The 23,564-nt window shown below is 49.1% G+C and overlaps 1 protein-coding gene across 2 annotated transcripts in view; it reads left to right on the top strand.

Annotated features, from left to right (window-relative positions):
• Positions 1-4,692, top strand: part of SMOC2 (SPARC related modular calcium binding 2) — a 154,179-nt gene extending 149,487 nt beyond the window's left edge. For both annotated transcript variants that reach the window (XM_060029625.1, XM_060029624.1), the window contains exons 12-13: positions 703-740; positions 3,149-4,692. In XM_060029625.1, coding sequence (XP_059885608.1) covers positions 703-740; positions 3,149-3,166 — 56 coding nt within the window. In that variant the 3' untranslated portion in view covers positions 3,167-4,692. The remainder of the gene's footprint in view (positions 1-702; positions 741-3,148) is intronic.
• Positions 4,693-23,564: the final 18,872 nt, after the last annotated feature.

Genomic DNA, 23,564 nt, shown 5'->3' with positions numbered 1-23,564 from the left:
TACAGGTGCTCCCTGCTCTAAACATTGGCAAAACCACAGTAAATAAAACAGACAAGAGTTCACATCTTTCTAGAGCTTACATTTTAGTGTGGATGCAAGAAATGAGATAAATAAGAAAAATGCACTGTGTGATGGGTGATGCTAGCTAAGGTGGTGTGGGGGGAGGGGGGGGCAGGGCTGAACTTCAGGTGGAGATTTGGGGCGGGAAAAGTGCCTCCACAGGTGATGTCCCAGGTCCCAGTCTTTAAGGAGGCACAGACGGAACCAAGCAGGATTTGGGAACAGTTACTTTGATCCAAACAAGTTCAATGATTCTCGTGATTTAACCATAAAACCAAAAGATTTCAAAGACCCGGTGCTGGTTCCTAGCCTTCCAGCTGCCTGGGTCCTCTCTCCCTGGGAGAGTTTGAAAACTCGGGGAAGGAGGTCTCCACGGCTAGTGGACACGCCTTTGGAGTTTTCGGTAAAATGGAACCGTCTTCTAAAGTTGGGCCAGAGCATTTGTATTGCTGGGAACTGTTTACAGCGTGACTTTTATGATCCACTATTTATAATCTATGCTCAGCATATGTGCAGATGCGTAGTCTGCCAGTGGACGACGCTCTCCTACAGTGATGTGGGTTTCTTCCTGAAACATTCTATTTACCTTTTACTAAATAAAGAATATTTGGTTTTTAATCTTTCTTTTTCTTTCCCTGTTAGCCCCTAGAGGTAATGCTGAAAGCACTTCTAATAGGCAGGTGAGTATGTCTACATTGTAGCCTTAATCATTTACTGTTTTAATTATAGGCAATAAAAGTTGAGGTTCTGTCAATTTGTGAAGTGAAGTTCCTTCCAAGAAAAGAAGCAACTTATCGTGTCTACACCCCTGTGAGGCCCCAAATAGCCATGCAAAATTCTGTCAGAAATTACCAACTTGCTGAAACATCAACATTTTGCCCTAATTATTATTTTCTTGCTACTTGAAATTTCAATTATTTTATTATTTTTAGAAAAATTTCTGAGTCCCCTTATTTTTGGAAATATTTACTTTTAAATAGTTCTGCAGGCTGTGGATTTGTAATGTATTCCTTACGCTTGGCTAAGGAGATTGCAGGAACGGGGAGTCTTCTTTTTGCATCTAGGGATCCGAGTGAGACAAGTGGCAGCTCCAGAGGGATTTTTCACTGCCTGCCGTGTGTGCTCATAAGCATACTTCTATGCTTCTGAATCTGTATTCCTGCTGTGCAATTAAAGGAGATGATTGTGGTGTCCCTCCGCAGCATCCCAGGCCACAAGCTCTCCAAAGTCTAGCATATTTTCCAGAAGATGAACACGAGCGATTCATTTCTCCCTCTCTCAAAGCCAGGGCTACATCCTCCTTTTTTTTTTTTTTTTTTTTTTTTTTTTTGCCGTACGCGGGCCTCTCACTGTTGTGGCTTCTCCCGTTGCGAAGCACAGGCTCCGGACGCGCAGGATCAGCGGCCATGGCTCACGGGCCCAGCCGTTGTGGCATTGTGGGATCTTCCTGGACCGGGGCACGAACCCGTGTCCCCTGCATCGGCAGGCGAACTCCCAACCACTGTGCCACCAGGGAAGCCCCTACATCCTCCTTTCTTAAGACCACTTGTCAATTTGTTATGTATTTTGTCTTCACCTGCTTGATTCCAGGTCTCTGGTCCCTAAGGCAGGCCCCCGTGTTTGTGGTGGGCTTGAAGTGGAGACCTTCCACGCGCACCTTGGATGCAATTTAAAACCATTTCATTAGGAAAGATGTGTGATACGGTCGGTCTTCTTTGTTCAGCAAGTGTTTATGGTTTCAACTTTTAAAATCCCACTGCAAACCACTTGTGCTCTAGAACAGGGCTGGTCTGAAAGCAATGACCTGGGCTGAGCTCCGAAGACTTCCAAACGGTTGTTTTCCTAAGATAACGCCAATGACGGCCACATGGGAGCTGCCTCAGCCTGAAATAAACTCTGTTCCAAACACAAGACTCACTCAGCTTTTTCCCAGCAAAGGAATCCAGAGCGGTTTCCCCAGCTCTTTTGATGGTGTTTATCACTGCAACCTGTGATCCTGGGGTGATGTCCTGCAGTGGTCGGCACATGATAAAGTGATTGAAGACCATACAGATTTCTTTGAAGAATCAGAGTCCCAACCACCAAAATCTTTCACTATATGAATAACCCAACCCAAGAACTATGAAATGAAGGGCAGCAAGTAGGATGCATGAGCTTAGATTTAATCGAAAAGTGAGCTGTCTTTCTCGGTATCTTCTCCAGGTTCCATCACAGCTCAGCAGTGATCAGAGCAGTGCTACCAGCCACTGCTGACGTAGCTTAAAGCGTTAGTGCCACCCCTCCCCCAGCAAGTCTGACCAGCTTTAGTTGCTGGTAAAATACATTGATGGCTTATCTTTATCCTCAGCTAATTAAAACAAAACTTCTTACTCACTTAATGCAGGAGATATAGTCCCTCTTCTCGTCCCCTGTTCATATATTTATCTGGGGAGTAAAAGCCAACACAGAAGCCTCCTGAACGTTCAAGTGTAATTATTTTAAATAGACCAACTTGTACTGGTCGGAATGTGTCTATGTGGAGAAATAAACCTGGAAGATTGTACTTTGCTTCTCTTTTTCATTCTATATTATTTTTAATTGGCACAGTGCAGAATTCCAGTGATTTAGTAAACAAAACTTTTCAAGTTGTATTTCTTAGAGAGGTCAAATAGTGAATGGAAAGGATGAAAAGAAAACTGTTAAAAAAACACATGCCTTTATCAAATTTGAAGCATAAATTAGTATTAAAAGTATTTTTATATGATCAATCCATGGTGATTGGAGATTCTGCACAATGTTTAATATATTGGACACACTTACAATCCTTGAAATAAATGCTTTCTCAACGGACATATTTTTCCTGATATTTCTGATCATTGAGTGGGAGGAAAGTGCTAGAAGTTGAGAAGTGTCCACAATGTTTTTATTATTTTTTAAAATTCTTACCCCCCAAATAAAGCACTCTTCCTTTCACATCTATTTAAAAATATTGCTTTTTTTCCCTTGTTGTTACCAGCTGGGTTTATTTTATTCCTAAAAGGCAAGTCTTCGTCTTCAGAGATGAGTGATGCAAATGTCTAAATACATCTCTTTTCTGTCTTTTTTTCAGCCAAGGAAGCAAGGATAAACGACTGACACATCCACGGCGGGTCCTAGACACGTGGCCGGCTCCCTCACCAAAAAGCAATTAAAAAACCCCAAACAAACATAGTATATTGCACTTTGTACTTTAACTGTAAATTCACTTTGTAGAAATGAGATATTTAAACAGATGGCTTTAATCTGTGAAAATGGGAAGGCTGGCTTCGGAAAAGTAATCACATACAATGTATGTGTCCTTCTTTGACCTTCAAAATCTGTAGTTGGTGGAGATGTATTTTGAGTGGATTTAAGCTTAGTTTCTTTCTCCTACGCATGTTAACCTGGCAGCAGCCTTGGCCTAAGGCGCTCTGGCTCCAGGCCCGTATCTCCTCACCAGGGCCGTTACTAACAGCCTCGCCAGGTTGGCGTCGTTGGAAATCGACTGCCCTGGCAGCATCGCTGAGTCCATGTTGGAAGCTTCATGGCGCCGTGGAAGTTTGTAATCAACGGCTGTCTCCGTCATGCAGTTAATGAGCGCACGGGTCTTCTTGTTTCTTGGGATCTCGTGTTAGCTTGTTGGTTTTCCTTCCAGAGTTCTCGCTCACGCAATGAGTTACCCAACCACTGAAGCCCTCTTTACAGGTAGTGCCCTGGTAGAAAAGAACGTTTTGCAAGCCCTTTTGGATGTGCCTGCTTTTTCCATTGCAAGCTTCTGTTTGAGTTCTGCCTTGGGCTCAGAGCATTCATGCAGCAAATGCTAGAGAATTCTTTCTGCCTTTCTGAGGCAGCGTGAAGGGGTCCATCGTTCAGAAAAGTAAATTTCGTCATGACCTGACCAAGCCGGCTAAACACGTGTGTCAGCCTGCTTTTTCTCTTACACCTGGCCCCTACCCATCCGACCGTGGCCCACCCAGGGGCCCCCCGGAAGGTAAAACTGTCCCCTGAACAAATTATGAAGAGTCCCCTTAAAGAAGGCACAGCCAGGCGAAGCAGTGCCTGGGTCTTGACCTCGGCAGCCGGAGACAAAGGCTTGTGGGTCCCCCACCTTCCCTTCTTTCCTGGAGGCCTCAAGGGCTCAAGGGTTTGCCGATGGGAAATTCATCCAAATGGGACTTGAGAGGGGCGCGTGAGGAGCTGAATGCCCCCCTGTGAGCATCAGAGCGGGCCCTCGGGGCAGCCGGCTCCCCGTCTCAGAGCTGGACCCCGGCTTCCGCAAAGGTGCCCGTGGGCTCCATGAAGCATTTAGGGGACAGGCCCGGAGCTGGGGTGACACGCTGTGACGCTGTCTCGGCTCTAGCTTTTGGTTTGGGAAAAAAATCTTCACGGCCCCAGACCCCCCAACACATGTCAAACGATCTTGAATTTGCATGAAGACGTTTCAAGAGGCGTCTCATTTAAACCGTGCGAAAGTCAAAACGGAAACTTTGGAAACACAAACCCAGCTCCAGTGTGTATCACCATTGTGTAAGAAACAGTTAGGATCCTAAATTTATTGGATGATCTTTTATATTTCTGAACTTTGAATTTAATCCTTTTTCTTAGATTAAAATAAAATATGCTATCAAAACCGTACTTGGCCTCTGGCTTCATTCTGAGGGTGTTTACCATTGGGAAGCAAGGCAGGGGCCCTGGGCTGGAGTGAAAGGAACCCTGGCTCTGCCCCTCTGGCCGTGGGACTTGGGACAAGTTACTTAGCCTTTGGGGGCTTCAGTCTTCTGCTCTATCAACAGGGACGACAGTGGCATGCACCCCTGGGTGAAGGTTACGTGTATCCATGTGTGTAAAGGGTGAGGGCCTGGCACAGAGGGTGCAAGTGTTTGCCCTCGTGATGGGAAGCAGCCGTCTACTCACTAGGTACCAAAGGCTGGGAGGACTTCCCGTCCTGCCGGAAGCTGTGTGGACCAAGGAAGAGACAGAAAAGGTTCTTATTGTGGTTAAAGCTGATGCGGTTCACAAGTGACACCGCCAGAGACCCCGTCAGGCCACGTCTCTCGGTCCCCAGCCCCAGTCTCCAGACCCAGTGTCCGCCCTTGGTTAGACTCTCATTGTATCTCACCTGCACCATTGCAGCAGCTGCTGCTTCTCTCAGTTTTGTTGAGATGTAATTGACACACGCCACTGTGTCAGGGTAAGGTGCACGGCATGACGCTTTGACTTCCATATACTGTGAAACGGTTGTCACAATAAGTTTAGATAACACCCAGCACTTCACATAGATACAAAAAAAAAAGTTGTTTTTTTTTTCCTGGTGATGAGAACTTTTAGGATCTACTTTCTTAGTAGTTTTCAAATACACCAAACAGCAGCATTAACTATGGTCGGCCATGGTGTGGTCACAGCAGCAGCTTCTTAGCTGGTCTTGTTTCCTCCAGGACTCTCTATTCCTTCCTGGTAAATCTCCCTGTGCCCCACACTATTTTTTTCTCTACTCAGAAAAGTGTGATCTTTGTAAAACCTTAGCATTTCAATCGTGCAGTCAAGATGTTGCTGGAAAGGAATTAAGAGGGAGCGCTCCCGACGGGGTGGAGGTTGGACTGCTTCTGGAGCAGACGGGAGAGGGCACGGAGCCCGTGGAGGCAGCGGCCGGCGCGCCGGGGCCGGAGCAGGTGGCTCTTACGGCGAAGTGTTAAGATTTCAAAGCCGAAACAGAAATTGTTTCCCTTACGTTCCTGGTGTAGCTGTTTTCAGGGATAGTTGCCTCCCCACAAACCTCCCCTTGCCTCCTTCTCATGTTTAAAAATGCTCTCCTGCATCCTTGTCAGAAATCTCCAAGTGGGACATTATTTAGAAGTGCACTGACCAACTCATAAATCGTGCCCGTGAACGTCACATCCAGAATTTTTTTAAGTTGTCGAGATGAAAGGTGTCAGTTTTTGTAATCAACGTGCAGAAATGACCGACATAATCATAAATTGCCAAGTGGACACCGAATCATGTAAACAACAGAGCTACTGCAGAGAGAGTAAGAATGTAGACAGCGCTCAGCTCAGCGGTCTGTGGTGATGGTGATGGTGGTAGTTGAAATGGTGGTAATCATGACGATGACAATGACGACGATGCTGATGATGGTGGTGGTGGTGATGGGGGTGATGATGGTGATGATGATGGTGGTCGTGATGGTGGTGATGGTGATGGTTGTGATGATGAGTGTGATGATGGTGATGATTGTGATAGTGATGGTGATGGTGGTGATGGTGGTGGTGGTGATGATGGTGATGGTGGTGATGGTGGTGATGGTGGTGGTGATGATGGTGATGATGGTGGTGATGGTGGTGATGGTGATGATGGTGATGATGGAGATGATGGTGATAATGATGGTGATGGTGAGTGGTGGTGGTGATGGTGGTGATGATTTTCTCCCTAATACCATATACTACTACATGGGCCAAAATTTGTAAAGATTTTTGACTCATTAGATATTTAGACACTTTTGATATTTCTTCATTCTAAAAAGCTTCATTCTTCATTTACTATCAAGCGGTGAACAAGCCGCCCCAAAGCTCCATGGCCTAAAACCACCCTGTTTATTCTTGTCACCCTGTGTGTGTTGGCTGGGTTGTCTGGGCTTGGCTGGACGTGTCCCCATGCCTCACACCCGGCCCTGGACGAGTGGGCCTTTGGGGCGTATCTCTGTCGTCATGGCCAAAGCACAGGGTGAGGCGCCCAACTGCATGAGCGCATTTCAAGCTTTAGCTCGTAACCTGTCTGCTCACGTCTGTGGACCATCACGGGGCTCCGAGCAGGTCGTGGGCAGGGAAGCACACACCGCCCCCTGGAGGCCCTGGTAACTCGTGGACGTAGACGCTGTTGAGTGTTGGAGATCGTGCCCGCCTGCAGTCAAGCACATCCTGAACCTGGGGCAGCAGAGCTCCACGCGTGGTGGTGCAGATGGAAGGAAGGGGTGCACATCGGCACGCCGCCTCGGACGGGAGGAAGCAGGGGTCGTGCGGGGAGGCGGAGGGAACTGGGCCTCCCACCCATAGGAAGAGGTTTCCAGCCCTCCCTCTCAGGGCTGTGCAACCAGCATAGGTCATGCACACAGCCCGCTGTATAGACAGGCATTCCACAGTGGCATTGTGGAGTCACACGTGTGTCAGAACAGCTCTGTATCACGTGGTTCTGAATCTTCCTCTTCAAAGAGTCAAAGGACGGGAAGGCTTGAATCCAAAACCCTGAAGCCTGCAGCTCAGGATGAAGCCTGCAGGCCTTTCCGTAAAGGAGGAGACGCTACACATGGCAGGGATGGAAGTTTATTCAGACTCCTCTATCGTGGGGAATTGACTCCAGTTATGAGAAAGAGAAAATAGGAAGCCACGTCACGGTGGCAGAAGAGCCATTTTTCTCACTCAGGAAGCAGACAGACAGGACTCAGTCAGCTCAGGGTGGAGGCAGCCAGCGTCCCGGGCCTTGGCCTCCCCGGCCCCTTGGGTTTGTTCTGCCGTCTTTAGAGCGAGGCCTTGTCCCGGGCACTGGCTGGAGGGGCAAGTGTCTTCATCAGGGACCGGACGTGGTGGAGGGCCTCGGGCCAAGACAAGAGGCCAGCGGCACGTGGCACATGTTATGTTTTGTCCTGAGCCGCATTTAGCAGGTGTCTGCTGAATTTCCTTGGCCACCGACATCTCTTCTTTGCATCTCCAGCTTCAGAGCTTTAACTGTGCACTTGCTGCCCAGGACGGGGTGAGACAGAGGGCTGGCCGCCCAAGAAGCAGGAGGGGGCATTGCCATGAGACACGCCCACTCTCTGCCACTTAACAGTGCATTCAGGGCACGTGGCGTTTACTCCGTCTTCCACATTTTATGTGAAATAAATGTCTTCTTTCTGTCTAGTTTCCCTGGGCATCTGAACGCTTGCTCTTTTCTGATAAAGCTGGCCAGTTAACTCAATCCATGTGTGTTTCATAGCGGAAAGGTTTCATACACCTTGTTGTTAATATTTTACCTTTAGAACAAACATTTGGTTTCTTTCAGTTAAAGCTGAAATTATGCTCAGTCAATAGATGGCTTCTTTGTTAATAAAAGATGGATTTTTATACTCCTGACCAGCCTGCCTACATGGTGCGTTTCCAGTCTTCTATGGCTGCTGTAGTTCAGAGGAGAGGTGCCTTTTTATCGCTTCCTAAGATCTTGTAAGTGTGCCCGGGGGAACCACTTTGGATGTTTCAGTTTAAATTTACATATTCATGATGCTCTGAGTATTAGAACAGAGAAGCTAAGTTTTATTACTCAGACTATGTCAAACTCTTTGCTTTTTCATCCAAGAAAATGGTCTTTCTAATTTGGTAAGCAATTTTATTAACTGAGCCCTGTTATAATAAAATAAACATATTTCTAGAAGTAAGATAAAGTAAATAATTTAAATGTGTTTTGAAATAAGTTTAGGATGTTGGTTTGGTTGGTGGTCCTAAGAGGTTTCTGCAGACAACTTCTAGACTTTCTGACACTGACTCTATACTCTCTGAACCTTAAATTCAAGTCCTCCCCTGGCTTGGGAGAGAGGAATAAAATAAACGCAGAACCTATCAATTCTGATGTTCAAACCTGTAACGAAAGGCTGCTCTTTCTGGTGGTTGTGCAGCACTTACCATTTCCCAGTTTGCAACAAACCAGAAACACTGCACCCTGGTCATAGAATCCTCCCTAAATGTGCACTTGTATGTTGTCAGGTCCCTGAAGCAGAGCCTCTGACTCAGACATTTCTATTCCCCACAACGCGCAGTAATCACATGAAAGGCTCAATAACTACTTTTTGGATGGATGAAAATGGTCCCATTATGCCATGAACATTTAAAATAATAAATAGATTTTATAGTAAGATTCTGTCTTCCATTTTATCCCCTTCTGTCTAGCTTTAGTTACTGTTACTTTTTACTTTTCCTAATATATTTGCCTGGAAGATACGTGTATCCAAAGAAATCTTGAGAAATGAGTTATATCCTTTCATTCGTTACTTCTATCAAGACAGAGAAAGGAAAGAGAAAGGAAAATAATAGCAGAAGGTAGTTGGCAACTTTGGTGGTGAAGCTTTTCGGAGGTCGGCGGACCCCCAGCACAGCGAGAAGTGCTTGTTGCTGTAACTCCACCTTCCGTAACTCAGACCAGCCATCTCTGTCACAGGTTCCACAGGTTGTGGCATAAAGGCTGATCTCGGAGGCGGTTCTCCACGTTGGTCAGTCAGTTTGACTACTTGTCACCCAAATGTGAACAATTTCACTCTTTCCCCCATACCCGAAACATTCATTCCAAAGCGTGCTGTTTTTGTACCGGGGGAGCTGAGTTGTAATTCACTGTAGCTCCCTCAGGGCTGTCGAGAATTCCTTTACCTGCAAATTTTGAGATGAATACATCCGTCTGTTATTTCTCCTTTTAAGTTTGAAAATCCATGTGCCAACTGAAGAATATAGTTCTAGATACCATAGATCATGTTTGTAACAACATCAGTTATGTCATTAAATCAGGTCACGATGCCCACTGTTTTGAAAACCTCAGATTCAGCAAAGAATTGTCTGTAGGTCGCAGTTCACATCAAATCAAGACCTGCTTCATGATTAAATGAATATTTTCTTCTCAGTAAGTTTGTTTCCGTTATCTTCACTTACCTTCTCTTAGTTAACAGCAATTGTTTTCTTTTGATTTTTCTGTTTTTCATATTCTTCCTGAGGCACAAAAATGCTATTTAATACATTTGCAGTGGGCTCGCTATTTTTCATGTTATTTAGTATTTCATGCCTGAAAAAAATGTACAACAACTTATCTTTTTGTTAAATGCTAAACATACAAATTTTCCAGAGCTTCCCCTTTGGAGAGTGAGGCTTGGAGGCTGTATTCCATCTTGTTGATGAAACGCATGTTGACTATTAAAAAGAAAATCATTCACGTAAATAAAACTTGGAAAGGAGACCTTTCACCAATCCCAGCTGGTTACCTCTAGGGTGCTGAAACGCCCCGTAGATGGCTATCCTAGGGCAGTGGGCCCAAAGGGCCCTTATTTGATTATAAATTGGATGCGTTTTAAATCAATTAAAATGTGTTCGGTTTGGACACTTTCTCTTCTGAGACAGATCCACACATGCTGAGAGCGAGGTGGACCCCAGTCATACGGCCCCCGGACCCCAGGGCTGCTCCCAGGGCTCCTGTGAGCGCCCCAGGACTGGGTGTGCCCCGGCCTCTGCCTTTCTCTCATCAGTCGTAACATTTTCTTCTTTGAAGCATTTCTAGTATCGCGAGATGGCACGGAAGGCTCTGTTCATGTGTGTCAAGGGCTACTGAGTGAATACTGCCTTTTTCTAAAAGAAGGCCGTGGAAGTCTGACCCCTTCCTGCAGGCGGACCGCTGGCCTGGGAGGGGGCTGTTTAACCTGCATTTGCTCTAGTAGTTTGTGATCTTGGGCAGAACTTCTAGCCTCTCTGAATTTCCGTGTCCTCCCTGGAGAAGGAGAACATTAATGTCTGTCCCACGGTGTTACAGACGACCCTCTCCCATGGAAGGCCAGTGTTGTCCTCCACGACATGTCCACAGCCTTCCACTCAACCCCCTTAGCAAGGAAGCCCTGAGGATTCTACCATCGGGTCCCCCCTCCGCATCCCCCAGCGGACGCCAGCCTCTTCCTGGTCACCCTGTGCCTTCCTTGACCGTTTTAGCCTCGGGCCCACCGTCTCCCCTGCAGCCAGTTCCCTCCACGCCTGGGTTCTCGTTGGGTATTTTCTGCCACGAACGTTTCTGCTCGTCCTCCTCCATAGACCTGCTGTGCCTACCGACGGCTTGCTTCCACATCCCTAAATCCACGTGCCCACTCCCACAGCTTCTGCTCCTTCCAAATCGAGGGAACCCTTCCAATCCCATGAGCAGATCCTGCCCAGCCTGTGCGGACTCATTCGGTGTGTCCCCACTTGGACCTTAGCTTTCCTCTCTGCTCAGGGCAGAGTCTCTGGCTTGTCCTTAGAACTTCCCCTTTGCAAATGTCCTCAACCTTTGCAGCATCCTCTGTGAACCAGCCAGGCAGAGCCCCAGTGCTGAGCAAACCCAGATGTGCTGCACCTGCACCCTGATGCCCAGGCGGCGAGGCATGGCCGGGGAAGACTCAGAAAATCACTCCACGTAGCATCATCCTCTGATGACACTGCACTGTTCCGACTCAACTCTGCGTCGCATCTCCTCCAGGATGATTTTACACCTTTTCCTGGGTCCACCTTCCCTGCTCCTTCCCCGCCCCTCAGCGCTTCCTGTGCGCCTCGGGCAGGGCACTTCCTCCCTTCAAGGCTGTGGCTGGGAGACTTCCTCTCCTCCATCGCTCAGATCTCCGGGCTGACGTCCTTCTCCCCGCTCTGTGGGGTGGGCTGGCCCCCTCCTCCCCCGGTGGGCGGCACCCTCGCCTGCTCGGGGGCGTCCCTCCCTCCACACCTGTCACCTGGCTTCCTCCTCTCATGGTGGGCCCTCTTCTCATTCTGCTCTCAGGTCTCCCAGCTGAAAAAAGCCTCTCTTGATCCTCTCCTGGGCAAGTCCTTGTGAACAGACCTCTCGACTCAGAGGCGGGGATGCTCTCAGTCACGCTCCGACAGGACAGGGGGACGGGCTGAGGAGGGCGGTGTGTCCGGTGGGTCTCTCTGGCCTGAGGCCCCAGCTGGTGGCCGGGGTGTTTTCTGCCCTCCCAGCCCCCATGGGTGTCCCTTTCTCTCTCCCTGGGCCTCCATGGCAGAATCAGAATGGAACCCAGGAAACACCATTTTCTCAGTGTCGGCTGTGTTTGTATGGCCCGGGACTGGCCTGCCTTTTTCTGTGAGCTTCATTTCCTCCAGCCCCGGGCACAGTCCAGACCTCCTCAGGCCAGGCCTGAGAAACAAGCCCTCACACACTCTGCCAGCAGGTCCCGCGGCTTCGATCCCAAACCCAAACACTCCATGCAGAGACTCCGATCCTGGGTGAAGCCACTCTGGTCCAGCTGTCACACCGACTCTGGGCGGGGGACTTCCCTGTGGCCACTTCTCCTGCCATTCACATCGTCCCCCCGGAGTCACCTCGGTCCTTCAGAGGCATCAGGTGTTGTGAACGGCCATCTCCTCCAGGAGCAGACATTTTTAACCCCTTGATCCAGTGACCCTCCCATTTCCAGCATCGTGGGCCCTGGAGCTGCACCCTCCTCTGGATGGGGCGTATGTGTGCCAACTCATTTGTTTATTCCTTTTGTCCTCTTCCGACGCCCGTCCAGAAGTCCAGGAGGGCAGAGCTTCTCCCCGTCTCGCTCATGAGTTTCCAGCTCCAGACGCAGAGGCTGGCGTGTGGTGGGCACTGGGTGAATGTTTTGGGGTGTCTGGGACCTGTTCACTTGCTTGGCTGGTTGAGTGGGTGAGCATAGTGCCTGTGCAGCCCAAACATTACCGTGAAAAATCGTCCTTATCACACAACACTATTTCCTTGTCCACTTGGTTCTCTCATCCTGAGATGAGCATCTCTGTCCTTACAAAGAAAATCCATACCTGCCCCCGTCGCCCCACAACTTAGGCACAGGGGTCTCTATTTCTGCAGCTGTCTGGGGCAGTCTGATCACCTACACCCCGGTTTTAGCCCTTGACTGTTCCTCTTCTCCTCTCTGGCCTGTTCTTTTTCATGCATCCCTGTATTATCATAGATGATATGGGAAAATACAAAACAAATAGAAAATACATATCTGGTTCTGTGCTGTCACTACTCACAACACTTCTGACGCCAAGCATATGGTGTTTTACCGACACTAACAAAGGCTTCAGTGCTCTGGACCCACCTGGGTGTCCTACAGTTCAGTTCAGGTCTGACACTACCTTCAGTTAGCTGAGACCTCCCGATACTCTCACACTGGGGGTTAGGGCTTCAACATAGGAAATTGGGGGGGGTGGGGTGGGCACGAACATTCAATCCATGACAAATTCTCTAAATGGACTGTTTGTATGTCAACTCACCAAGCAGTGAGAGACGTAAGTAAACTTGCGGGGGGCAGGTGAAACCCTTGGGTGAAATGTTGCAGAAGAAGCAGATATAAACTGAAGCAGGCAGGTGAGCGGGGTTTGCACATAGTGACAATGACGGATGAGAGGGCCAGTGGGGAATCCTGGAGGGGGAGCAGACAGGAGAAGGATGGACGGCAAACTACGCGAGGTCGAGTGTGACCAGAACCAGCGCCTGCATTGAACCCCGCCCACTGCCTGTCACACAGTCTTAAGGATTCAAGACCCTCCTCAACGAACCTACCTTGACTCTTGCCCTCCACAGGGACAAACCATCTACATTGAAGGCCAGCTCCCAGCCCCCATGATGTACACGTGCAGGATAGGTAAAGTTCAATATGAAAAGCTAAAGAAGACACCAACGTATGTTTGCAAAAAGTCAACAGCAGATTCCAGCAGGATGAGGGGATCTGAACCACAGCAGAGGTGAATTTCTCTTTGTAAGTTTTATATACTAAGGGTTTAAGCAAAACCTAATTCCATAATATATTTTTAAATTCCATTTCCTACAACAATAGATCTTTTGAATGTTTGGCTGATAGAGTAATTTTATTTATTTGTTTTGTAAACCTATTGATGATGATGGAAATAGCCAAGTGTTTATTTTAACTTTTTTTGGTGGTTCCCAGAAGTCTTTGGTCTGTCGTAGTTAAAAAAAATAATTATTTCTTAAAAGCAGAAGTTCCTGCATAACTCATTTTTGTCGAAGACATCCCATTAGAGGTCCTTTCTACTGGAGCCTTGTTGGAATTGAACGGCTGTATTACCAACACCCTACCGTGCTTGAGACGCCCGATACCTGAGAGTCTTGGAAACTGCAAGAGCAAGATGATACCTGTGTTGATAATTTTTCCCTAATCTTCTTTCCTCTGCCCATTCGAATCCCTGCCTTCCTTCAGAGTCAACACCAAAGCTCAGACACTGAAGCCTGAGAGGCTCCATCCTTTTCTGGAATCACACTGTTCTGAGTCTGAGCTTCAGGTTCTGCATCTGGAAACTGAGCCAAGATCAGGGGGGTTCCGGGTGATTCAGTGGGATGTGATATATATACAGCATTTAGTGACACAATGGGCACCGACTAACTACTCCATTAAAAGCGGCTGCTGTGAATTACACCTGCAGCTGGCTCACCATTTTTCACTGTCAGATTATACATTGTCCAAATGCTCACAATAAACTTGCAGTGCAAAGCCTTTGAGGCCTCAGGGGACCAATGAACTCAGGGACTGTGGTGTCCACAAACTCACACAGGGAGGGCTTACCCGGAGCTGGGGGTACCGCGGATGTGCCCTGCTAATCAGGACTCAGCTGCCCCAGGCCACTACCTCCATGTGGTCACCTGAACTGCAGGGCCATTCCCAGGAGACCCAGTTTCTCAGCTGCCCCAAAGGTCCACGGGGGCTCACGGCTGCTGGACCTGCGCCAGACGGGGTTCGACCAACTCGGGAAAAGGTGGAGCCGCGTCCGCCCCCCCGGCAGTGCAAACGGCCTGTGGTCCTGGGAAAATCTTAGTTTCCCAAATAGAAAATAAACCAAGGAAGGAAGAAGGAAGGAGCGGGCTCAGACTGCAGAGGAAGAGAGGAGGGGATGGCCCAGAAGAAGCGAGAGATGCAAGAAGCCTTCGGACGCCGCGGAATCGAGCAGTAGGGGAAACCGAGGCAGAAACAGGTGAGAGATGCCGGCCGAGCATCTGCTGTCCTGCAGGGTCTCACCTCTGGGTGCCTGAGTCTCTCTTGTCTCCCCTGGTTTCCCGGCTTCCCACAGATGCAGAGGCCGTGTTCTCCTTGGAAATCTCCTAGGACCCTGCTTGTTCAAGCGGACCCCAGCGTGGCGCCTTTTTCTGGAGACACCGGCCTGGGCCCTCCTGGGAGGGGATGCACTGTCTCCTTTCTTTCCTTGGCCTGGACCTGTCTCGGTTTTTCTGTCTCACTCACCCTGAGGCCCCTAGGCCCTGCCCGCGTCTGCTGTAGACAAGGCCACACCTCAGCCAGCACTGCGTGCAGGACAACAGTCCCGTGAGTCCTGGCCCGAGCTGAGTACGAGGGCGGGAGCTGGCCTGCCCACCATGCCGTCCCCCTCGTGCCCAGGTGCCTGTCCTGTCACTGCAACAGGACAGTTCAGGACGACAGAGGTCTGTGTTTGCATCAGAAAACCGTTCTGCAGGAAAGGACTCACTGCTCAGCCACGACCGCCACGGCCTTCTTGCTCAGTTTCCTTCACACACGTCTGAACCCCAACTGTTGCCCCTGCAGTTCCTAGTCTCTCATTCGTCTTTCAACCATTGTGAATGATTCATGTTTCCTAGCAAAACACAAAAGCGTTTCCTAATGAAACTCCGGTTCCCTCCCTCTGTGTATTATTTCATTTCAGCTGAGGAACATGGGTCTTTCTTGTTTCATCACTGTGCCGGGCTAGGAAGCTACATCGGAGGTCAGCTGGCAGAATTCTGGGCACAGAAGCAAAGACAGGCACGACTTTTCCCAGCTGAGTGTGGCCCGGTTTCCAAGGAGACGATCAGAGAGGCACGTATCTCTGGTCAATCCAGGAGCCGTGTGCCCCTGGGGACGTGCGTGTCCGGGTCCCCTCTATGCCTGGGTCCTGTGCCCGGGGGCACGGCCCTCTGGGTCCCTGCGCCTCCGAGGCCACGCGAGGCCAGAAGCCCTCAGCCGTCCCAGGACCCGCAAGGCCCTCAGGATCTGCGAGGCCCCCAGCATCCCGCGTGGATGGTGCCCCCCATCCTGAGCTGACTCGAGCGACGCCGTCTGTCTCTGGTTAAACGGGGCGACCCATCAAGGGTATCAGCTCATCGCAGATTCGTAACGGTCTTCCCTCCTCTCCGCTCTGGAGATAATAATCGGTCTCAGGCTCTGACTTTCTCGTGGTCCCGGGAGGCTTCCCCAGATACAATTCATGTAATTCCATTGTGACTCAGAAATACCCCGACGAAAACAGCCCGTCGAATGCAAGCCTGAAGGCCAGGGTGAGTCATCCCAAGGCACACTCACTCTTGTGGGTTATTTCAAACGCTAAGAGCATTCTGGGATCACAAGAGAAAATGGTTACAAGACAATGAGTTCCATATTTCACTGCCCTGGAATCCTTTAAAACATGCAAATGTGAGATGAGGGCCCATCGGCAGCTGTGACTGTTTTAAACGGAACTTTGCCTTGGGTTAGCATCAATCGTATACGTAAAACACGCGGCATACGGCTCAAATTATCACATGAGCGTTAATGTATATTTTTCTTAGTCTATTTTCATGTTCAGATGCTCTCATGCCCTGCTGTAGATCCAGAGGTGAAATAATAATAATGGCCTCTCTGTTGCCTTGACATTTTATTGAAACATTTACGTGGAAGGCATGACAAGTCTTGCAAAAAGCTTGGAGCCAGACACGTTAGCTAGGCTGACGGCAAACAAAGCTAAAAGGTTTCACTTTTTAACTGGTTTCTCGTACAGACTCCACACGCTTGGGATACGGAATTCCCATCAGATGGCAAGAGTCGAGGTGGCGATCCGTTTCTTTTAAAGAGATGAAAGGAATTGGTGATGGAAAGGGCCTATTAGGTAATTTTGCCCTTTCGTCTGTTGTTGTGCTGTTTACCCATAAAGACTGTCTGGACCTGTCATGTACCTGAGCCAGGCTTAGGATGTATGGGGTTAAATGCTGTGTACGGTTACGTATTCAATCAGAAAACTGTGCTCAGAAATGAAGTGATGGAATAACTCTCGAAGGTCTTCATGAGTGTAGGAAGGTTGGCACTCCTCTATATTTCTACACTTTTGTGTCATGTTCTTCCACATTTCAAAGCAGGGAGTTGCCGTGGACACCGGGCTCGCGGGGGTCAGTGAAGCAGCCGCTGTTGATCGTGTCCCGTGTCCCCCTGGCCCACAGCTGAGCTCGTTCGAGCAGGGCTGGGACCCTTCAAGCTCCCGGCTTCCCACCAGTGAGGGGCCTCCTGCTTCTCTGCCACAGGCCGGCCTCACGGTCCACGATAATGCCCGGCCCCTCGAGAGGCAGACCAAGGCTGCGGTGGGGTAACCCCGGAGCCGGGAAGGGCAGAGGTGGCTGGATGAACGCCCACCTTCCACAACTCAAAGCGGAGTGATTTTGAGGAACATTTTACAAGATCCCTCAGAGGGTCCTTGGAACTAAATGCTGCCTCCTCAAGTTGATTACCTGCCCCACATCCTTCCTCCTTGGTCTGCTTCGAGGACCACAGATGAAGGCTGCGGGATCTGCACTTTGTCCTCTCGTTCAGTCAACAAATGTACCTCAAGTCTCTGCTGTGTACAGGTCACGATCGACGCCAGCGAGCGGGCCTGTGGCTGGGCAGGCCGGAGCCATCTTCCCCTCGGTGGAGATTTTAACTGATTTCTTACTCATTGTGTCAGTCACTGCTCTCCAGAGAAACAGACCTATCGTGTGTGTGTGTGCATAGCTGGAGACTCGGGGAAGAACTGAGCGTCTGAAGGCCGTCTGCTGGCAGAATTCCTTCCGCTTTAGGGAACGTCCGTCTTTTCTCTTAGTGTCTTCAACTGCTTGGATGCGGCCCACCCACCTTATAGGGTCGTCTGCTTTATCAAAGTCAACTGGCTTAAATGTTAGTCTCATCTAAAAATACCTTCACATCGACATCTCGGCTCCTGTTTGACCCAAAATTGGGTAACATGGCCTGGCCAACCTGACACATGAAATTCACCTCACACCCTTTTACCCATTGACCAGGCACTGAGCCCTCACCACATTGAGCTCCATCAGGAAACAGAGGGACTGGCTTTGCCAAAAGGCACGTGATCTTTCTGTCAGCTCATTCGGCTTCTCCCAGCTAAAGGCACCCACTGCACTGATGTCACCAGTAATGACAATGGGACCACGGAGCTGAGAGCCAGGGAAAACAGTGGCTTTGTGTCCATCCAGCCAGGGTGCATGTCCTGCCCGAGCTGCACGCTCGTAATCTGCGATCCCTCATGGAAGCCCAGGCGTCCCGCGTCCAAAGAGGAAGATGGTTTTCAGGCATTTCACACTTGCACCACTGTTCTGGACTCTTCCACCAGGAGACGGCTGTAAGGGAACCCTGGCAGGATGTGGTTCACACTTCCTGCATCTCGAGGGTGAATTTGTGATTGACTGGCTGTGCCCTCAGTGGGTCTGGGCACCTGGACCTGGTCCCCGTGTTCAAACTCGCAGCCCACACACCCCTCAGACCCCCGGGTCACTGAAGAAATCCAAGGTGGGCCATTTGGGGCCCAGGTGGCACCTGCGGCTTCCTCTGCCTTGAAGCGGGGAGCTGGCGGCTCCCGGCCAACACGAGCGACACTCGCAGCTCAGGGACAACTCTGGGCTCATCGACTCATCATCTCCCTGCCGTCTCTGGGCTCCGACGGCCCATCTTCACAGGGAGGGGTGGTCTCCGGATGGCGTGGGAGCACAACAGGAAGGAGCTGCAGCCTCCAGGGAAACAAGTCCAAACTCTCTCTCTTTTGCCCTTTTCTTCTCCAAACCCCCTTTAAGGCCACTGTAGAGGGAAATGACTTTTAACCCAAGGGTACTTCCAGCGTTTTGCACAGTCACACACAACCCCTCTGTGGGTGAGGCACCAGCATGTGAGGAACACTGCTTGAGGGATTTATTTCCAGCTGAACGTAGAAACTTAAGGAAAAAAAGAAAACACGTAGTGACCCTAAAGTGCGCCGTCATTCACGATTGCTTCTGGGACTGACGTGTGAGCTTCATGGCTGGAAGCTTCTCGACTCCGGCTGCCGTGGTTTTGGTGACTGTTTAGCTGTGGGTGTCACACGTCTTCTACAAGGTGACCTCGCCCCAGGGCTGGCCCACCCGCTGCGTTAATGCCGGTCAGGTTCCTAACCCCGTGTGCGCGGTCCCAAGCCTTCCTCCACAGTGAGATTTTCACTCAAACTGCTCAGGATGTTCCCAGTTTCGATGCTGCTGCGTCCTCAGATCTTCTTTAAAAGCACTGAAGGCTGCCCAGCGTTTATGGCTGGGGAGGGGTTTGGGGGGAACTGAAGTAAACACTTATGAACTCGGTCCAGCAGGCAGCGGGTCCTCTACTCCGTGAAGAGAAGTGCTGGTTGTTCCTTCCCCCCCAGGTCCAGGTGTGAAGCTGGCTGGCCATGCTTGCTCATTCAGAGAATTTTAACTATGCCTTGGAAATTCAGTCGTATCTGAAACATCAAAGAGTAGTGCTGCGTCAAATTCTGTATTACTCCTCTGAGAACTGGCTGGGCTGTGACACTATCTTTTTTTTTTTTTTTCGCGGTACGCGGGCTTCTCACTGTTGTGGCCTCTCCCGCTGCGGAGCACAGGCTCCGTCCGGACGCGCAGGCTCAGCGGCCATGGCTCACGGGCCCAGCCGCTCCGCGGCACGTGGGATCTTCCCGGACCAGGGCACGAACCCGCGTCCCCTGCATCGGCAGGCGGACTCTCAACCACTGCGCCACCAGGGAAGCCTCTGTGACACTATCTTGATTGAAACTTCTGGTTGACCTCCGTGATCTGGTCTCTCGTGATCACCTTACAGGTCCCAAGGTTGTGTCTTAAGGAAGCACAGAGCACGTCCTGTGTGGCGTTTGCGCTCGTGACTCTGCTGGGGGAGGGGCGTCCAGCTGTCCTTGTCCTTGGGGTCCAGGAAAGTGTGTGCTGTGCAGGAAGGGGAGTAGCAGTTGGCTCAGCGACAGTGGTGCTCGCGGCCCCATACACAGGGCCTTTGTCTACAGCTGCACTAGTACTTCCGCTTCTAAGCATCCCGGTCATATTCTGGTGGGGAAGACTCAACGCTGCCTCTGACCAGTACGTTTTCAAAAATCAATGAGCTTAAATGGATCAATGGATGAGTGGACGCTCCACCTACAGGCGTGGTACCACGTGCCCTCATGGCAGCTCTGACGCAAAGCACCCTTTGGAGCCGCAGAGATGACCTCTACCCCCATCCAGACCAATGGGATTATGTGGGTGGGCAGGTGGGCGGGGGCAGGGCCGTGGGAGTGGTGCACACGGATGACAAAAACGACGCATCCCTTGGCACTGGCGGAGCCCTTGAGTCTATGACTTCCTTTTGCAAATACTCATCAAAGTCAATCCTGAAACAGACCAGCTAAGTATTATTATTTGCATATTTCAAACGAGGAGAGGCAGGGCTTGTAAGTTTGATTTGTTTGCCCAAGGTCACAGAGTTACACATCGTGGGATCTAGGACTCAAACCCAAGTTGTCTTTCCTGACACCCTCTGCCTCTGGGTGTCCAGGGTGACACAGACACAGCAGCCTGGGAGGCTGGGTCTCCATCCACCGTCTCCACCTTTGTAGACGGAGCTCCTCGGCAGCCCACCTGGAAGGACGTATCATTAAGGACAGTTTGCCGTGGAGACAGACACAGTGCTAGCAAGACCCCCTGCGGGGATCGGAGAGATAAACTGGCCAGATTCTTTATTTGAAGTAAAAGATTCTTTTCTGTGAAAGAGATAAAGAGGAAGAGAAAAAGCTCCTCTCTCCATGCGGGTCACCTTTATCTACATTATTTATTACATCAATTTTCTGCTTCTAAACCCAGGTATCCCTGAGGAATTCTAGTTTCAGGGCAACTGAAGAGAAAAAGCCTTTGAAGTACTTCCAGTCCCTGAGCTTGCTTTCCTTCTTCACATTTGGGAAGAAACTAGTAACATGCCCTCTCCTGTAAGGGGAGGAAACACCCTCAGTCTTCATAATTCTCCGCAAGTCTTTGTCGACCCTGACCTCTCACTTCCAGAAAAACAGCATCTCTCCTCCAAACCCAACACGAAGACATTTGGAAGGGCCGTCACCCTGCAGAGATCCAGTCCAAACACCAGTCCAGGCCGCTCCCGGGCCCAGCACCGCCTGGACCCCACCGGCCACCAATCCAGGGCCCGGAGAGGCCGGGTGGAGGGGTGCCAGTTTCACAGTCGTGTCTCCTCAAATGCTGTCCCAAAGTCTCAGCACAAAGCTGCCATCCCTTCTGCTCCCACAAATCTCCTTGGTCCTTACCTACTGCCACAGGGAAAATGGAATTCAATGATTTAATCCCCAGCCATTTGTCGAGAATAACACTTGCTCATGTATAAAAGTCGTTTTAAACCTTATGAGTTCAGATTTGAAATATGTAGGGTTTCGAGCTAATTGTTTTTACAAACATAAGATCTTGACTTTGGGAAAACAGTTAAAAGTTCAAAAACTCTTGAACATCAGATAAGTATTACAAAGCAACGTTTAGATAAGTTTCAGTAAGACTAAAGGAATTAGAAACATATGAGTCATAATTTCCTTTAAACCCCACTTTCATTTAAAGATTAAGGGGCAGAGAGATACTGATTAACCAAATGTGTTCAAGTACTTAGTAAATCCAGAATATTTAAAACATAACGAAGACATTTAGGGAGGAAAATAGTTACTGCCTTTACTCAACGCCGTTTAGGCCATGCAAATAGAGCAGTGTTTAGAGAGTTCTTACAAGTTATTCATGACTTAGTGTTACTTAACTCGGGCCAAAATGAACCATGAAAATCTGATTTGTGCTACCTTCACACGACTTTTCAGATTTCCAGTTAGAAAAGTTATATTCAGAGTCTCAGAGTTAGTGATTAAAGGTGCTCATAGCTAAAGAATGAAAAATAGCGCGGCAGGCTCTTTTATCATTCCCTGACAAATTAGCGTGGCTAATTTAGACTTAATAAATATTTATGGGGTACTTTTCCTTCTGTCAAAGGCTCATTTTTTTCCTCAGTAAAGGCAGTCCAATATAAAACTGTTTCACAGCTTACAAAATACATCTATTATATGAGGAAAAAATGGATACATTAGAATATCAGTGCAAACAGAATATACTTTTAAAAGAAATAAAATTAAAGCTTCAGACGAAGTTGTTGAACCAAACACACACAGAGTGGACCATCCTGGTGGGAAAACAGCTATAAACGTGGTCTTTCTAGCAACCAAGGCAAAGAGGGAGACGTGGTACTTTGTCAGTAGTGTCTGGAGAAAGGAACTCTCCATCCCAGCATGGGCCAGAAGGAGGAGAAAGGAGGCAAGTGTAAAATGTAAAATAAGATTTCTCTAATTGCACCAGTAACTCCAACAAGTATAAATGGAGCTGTCTTACCTCTACAATACAGAGAAGCGCTTTGAACGATTGAATTACGCCCTTATAAAATTTGAATGGAAAATGCAGCTTTAGGTGGTTCATGAGGGACAAGGGACATTAATAAGATAAAGAAACACAAAATAATTGGAAACTAAGAGGAAGGAAAACTATAACAAGACTGTGCTACAGCAATAATAATGTTAAGTAAAATATAAGCAAAATCAAGAAGCAGACAAAGAGGGTGCGAGGGGTTGAACTGTGTCCTCCCCAAAATGAGATGCTGAAATCCTAACCCCCATACCTCAGAAAGTGGAAATATTTTCTTTTTATTATTTTCAAATATTGTATAATTTGGACATAAGTGTTTAACGGAGGTAATCAGGTTAAAATGAAGTGTGACGGGTGTCCTTATGACATGGGGATACGTGGACCTTTAGGTGGGTATAAAATTCTAGGCTGGACGCATCCTTCTGGTGCAAACATGGCTCCCCAGCCTCCTGCCAACATTTACTTCTTCAAGTGAGGGACAGACACTCAGACACTAATGTGTCCCCTCGTCTGGGGACCTCGTGTGTGTTCTAGGCTACGCCCTTCCTACCAGGCCTCTTTGAAGATCTTAAACATACATAGTTTTAAATCCTTTTCAGATTGTTCACAAAAAATTTTGTTTATAAGCTTCCTAGTGAATATTTAGTTTTTTTTCAAGTTGACCTTCATGGTGTTATTGGGGGTCTGCATTTTGAGATTCTGTCGCGTCTCACCTCTCCGGAGTCCCTCCCTCCCTCCCTCCCTCACCTCCTTTGTCCACAGGCTTGTATCGTGGTCGGAGGACCGTCATCCCTGCGGGATGTTGCCGTGTCAGCCTCCTTGGGTCTGTGCTGCCTTCTGGTTGCTGAGCCGTGTCTGCTGTCTCTGGAGACCCTTTGCTTCCCTCCCCAGGTGCTGCTTCCCTCAGCCTTCAGGTGGAGCCTCCTTCCTGAGCCCCTGTTTCAGATCATCGCCTTGCTGGACCCCTGAGTCCCTGTAGCTCCCGGTCCCACAGCCCATGGGGGGCGGAGAACTCGGCCAGTCCCTGGGGGGATATGGATGTTGGTCGTGAGTGAGACCGTGTTCAGTATATTTTTCTGTGTCATCTAGAGTTCCTGAGTATTGGAAACACGTCTAGGTAGGTTCTCTGAAAGTCACATCCACAAAAATAGCAGCCCCGTAACCTGCTGTCTCCTGGGCACAGAGCGTGACGCCTTCCTCTCCCAGGATGGAACCGATCACTTCACCAGAGGGAAAATGCAGGGGAGTCTTTGTTTGTGCTTTTTAATAGAAAATTTTCTGGAGCACAAAAGTGGACTTGAGGGGAA

The sequence above is a fragment of the Delphinus delphis genome, chromosome 14, assembly GCF_949987515.2.
Source record: "Delphinus delphis chromosome 14, mDelDel1.2, whole genome shotgun sequence".
In the NCBI taxonomy this organism is placed as follows: Eukaryota; Metazoa; Chordata; class Mammalia; order Artiodactyla; family Delphinidae; genus Delphinus; species Delphinus delphis.
This window is presented reverse-complemented; position numbering and strand designations above follow the sequence as displayed.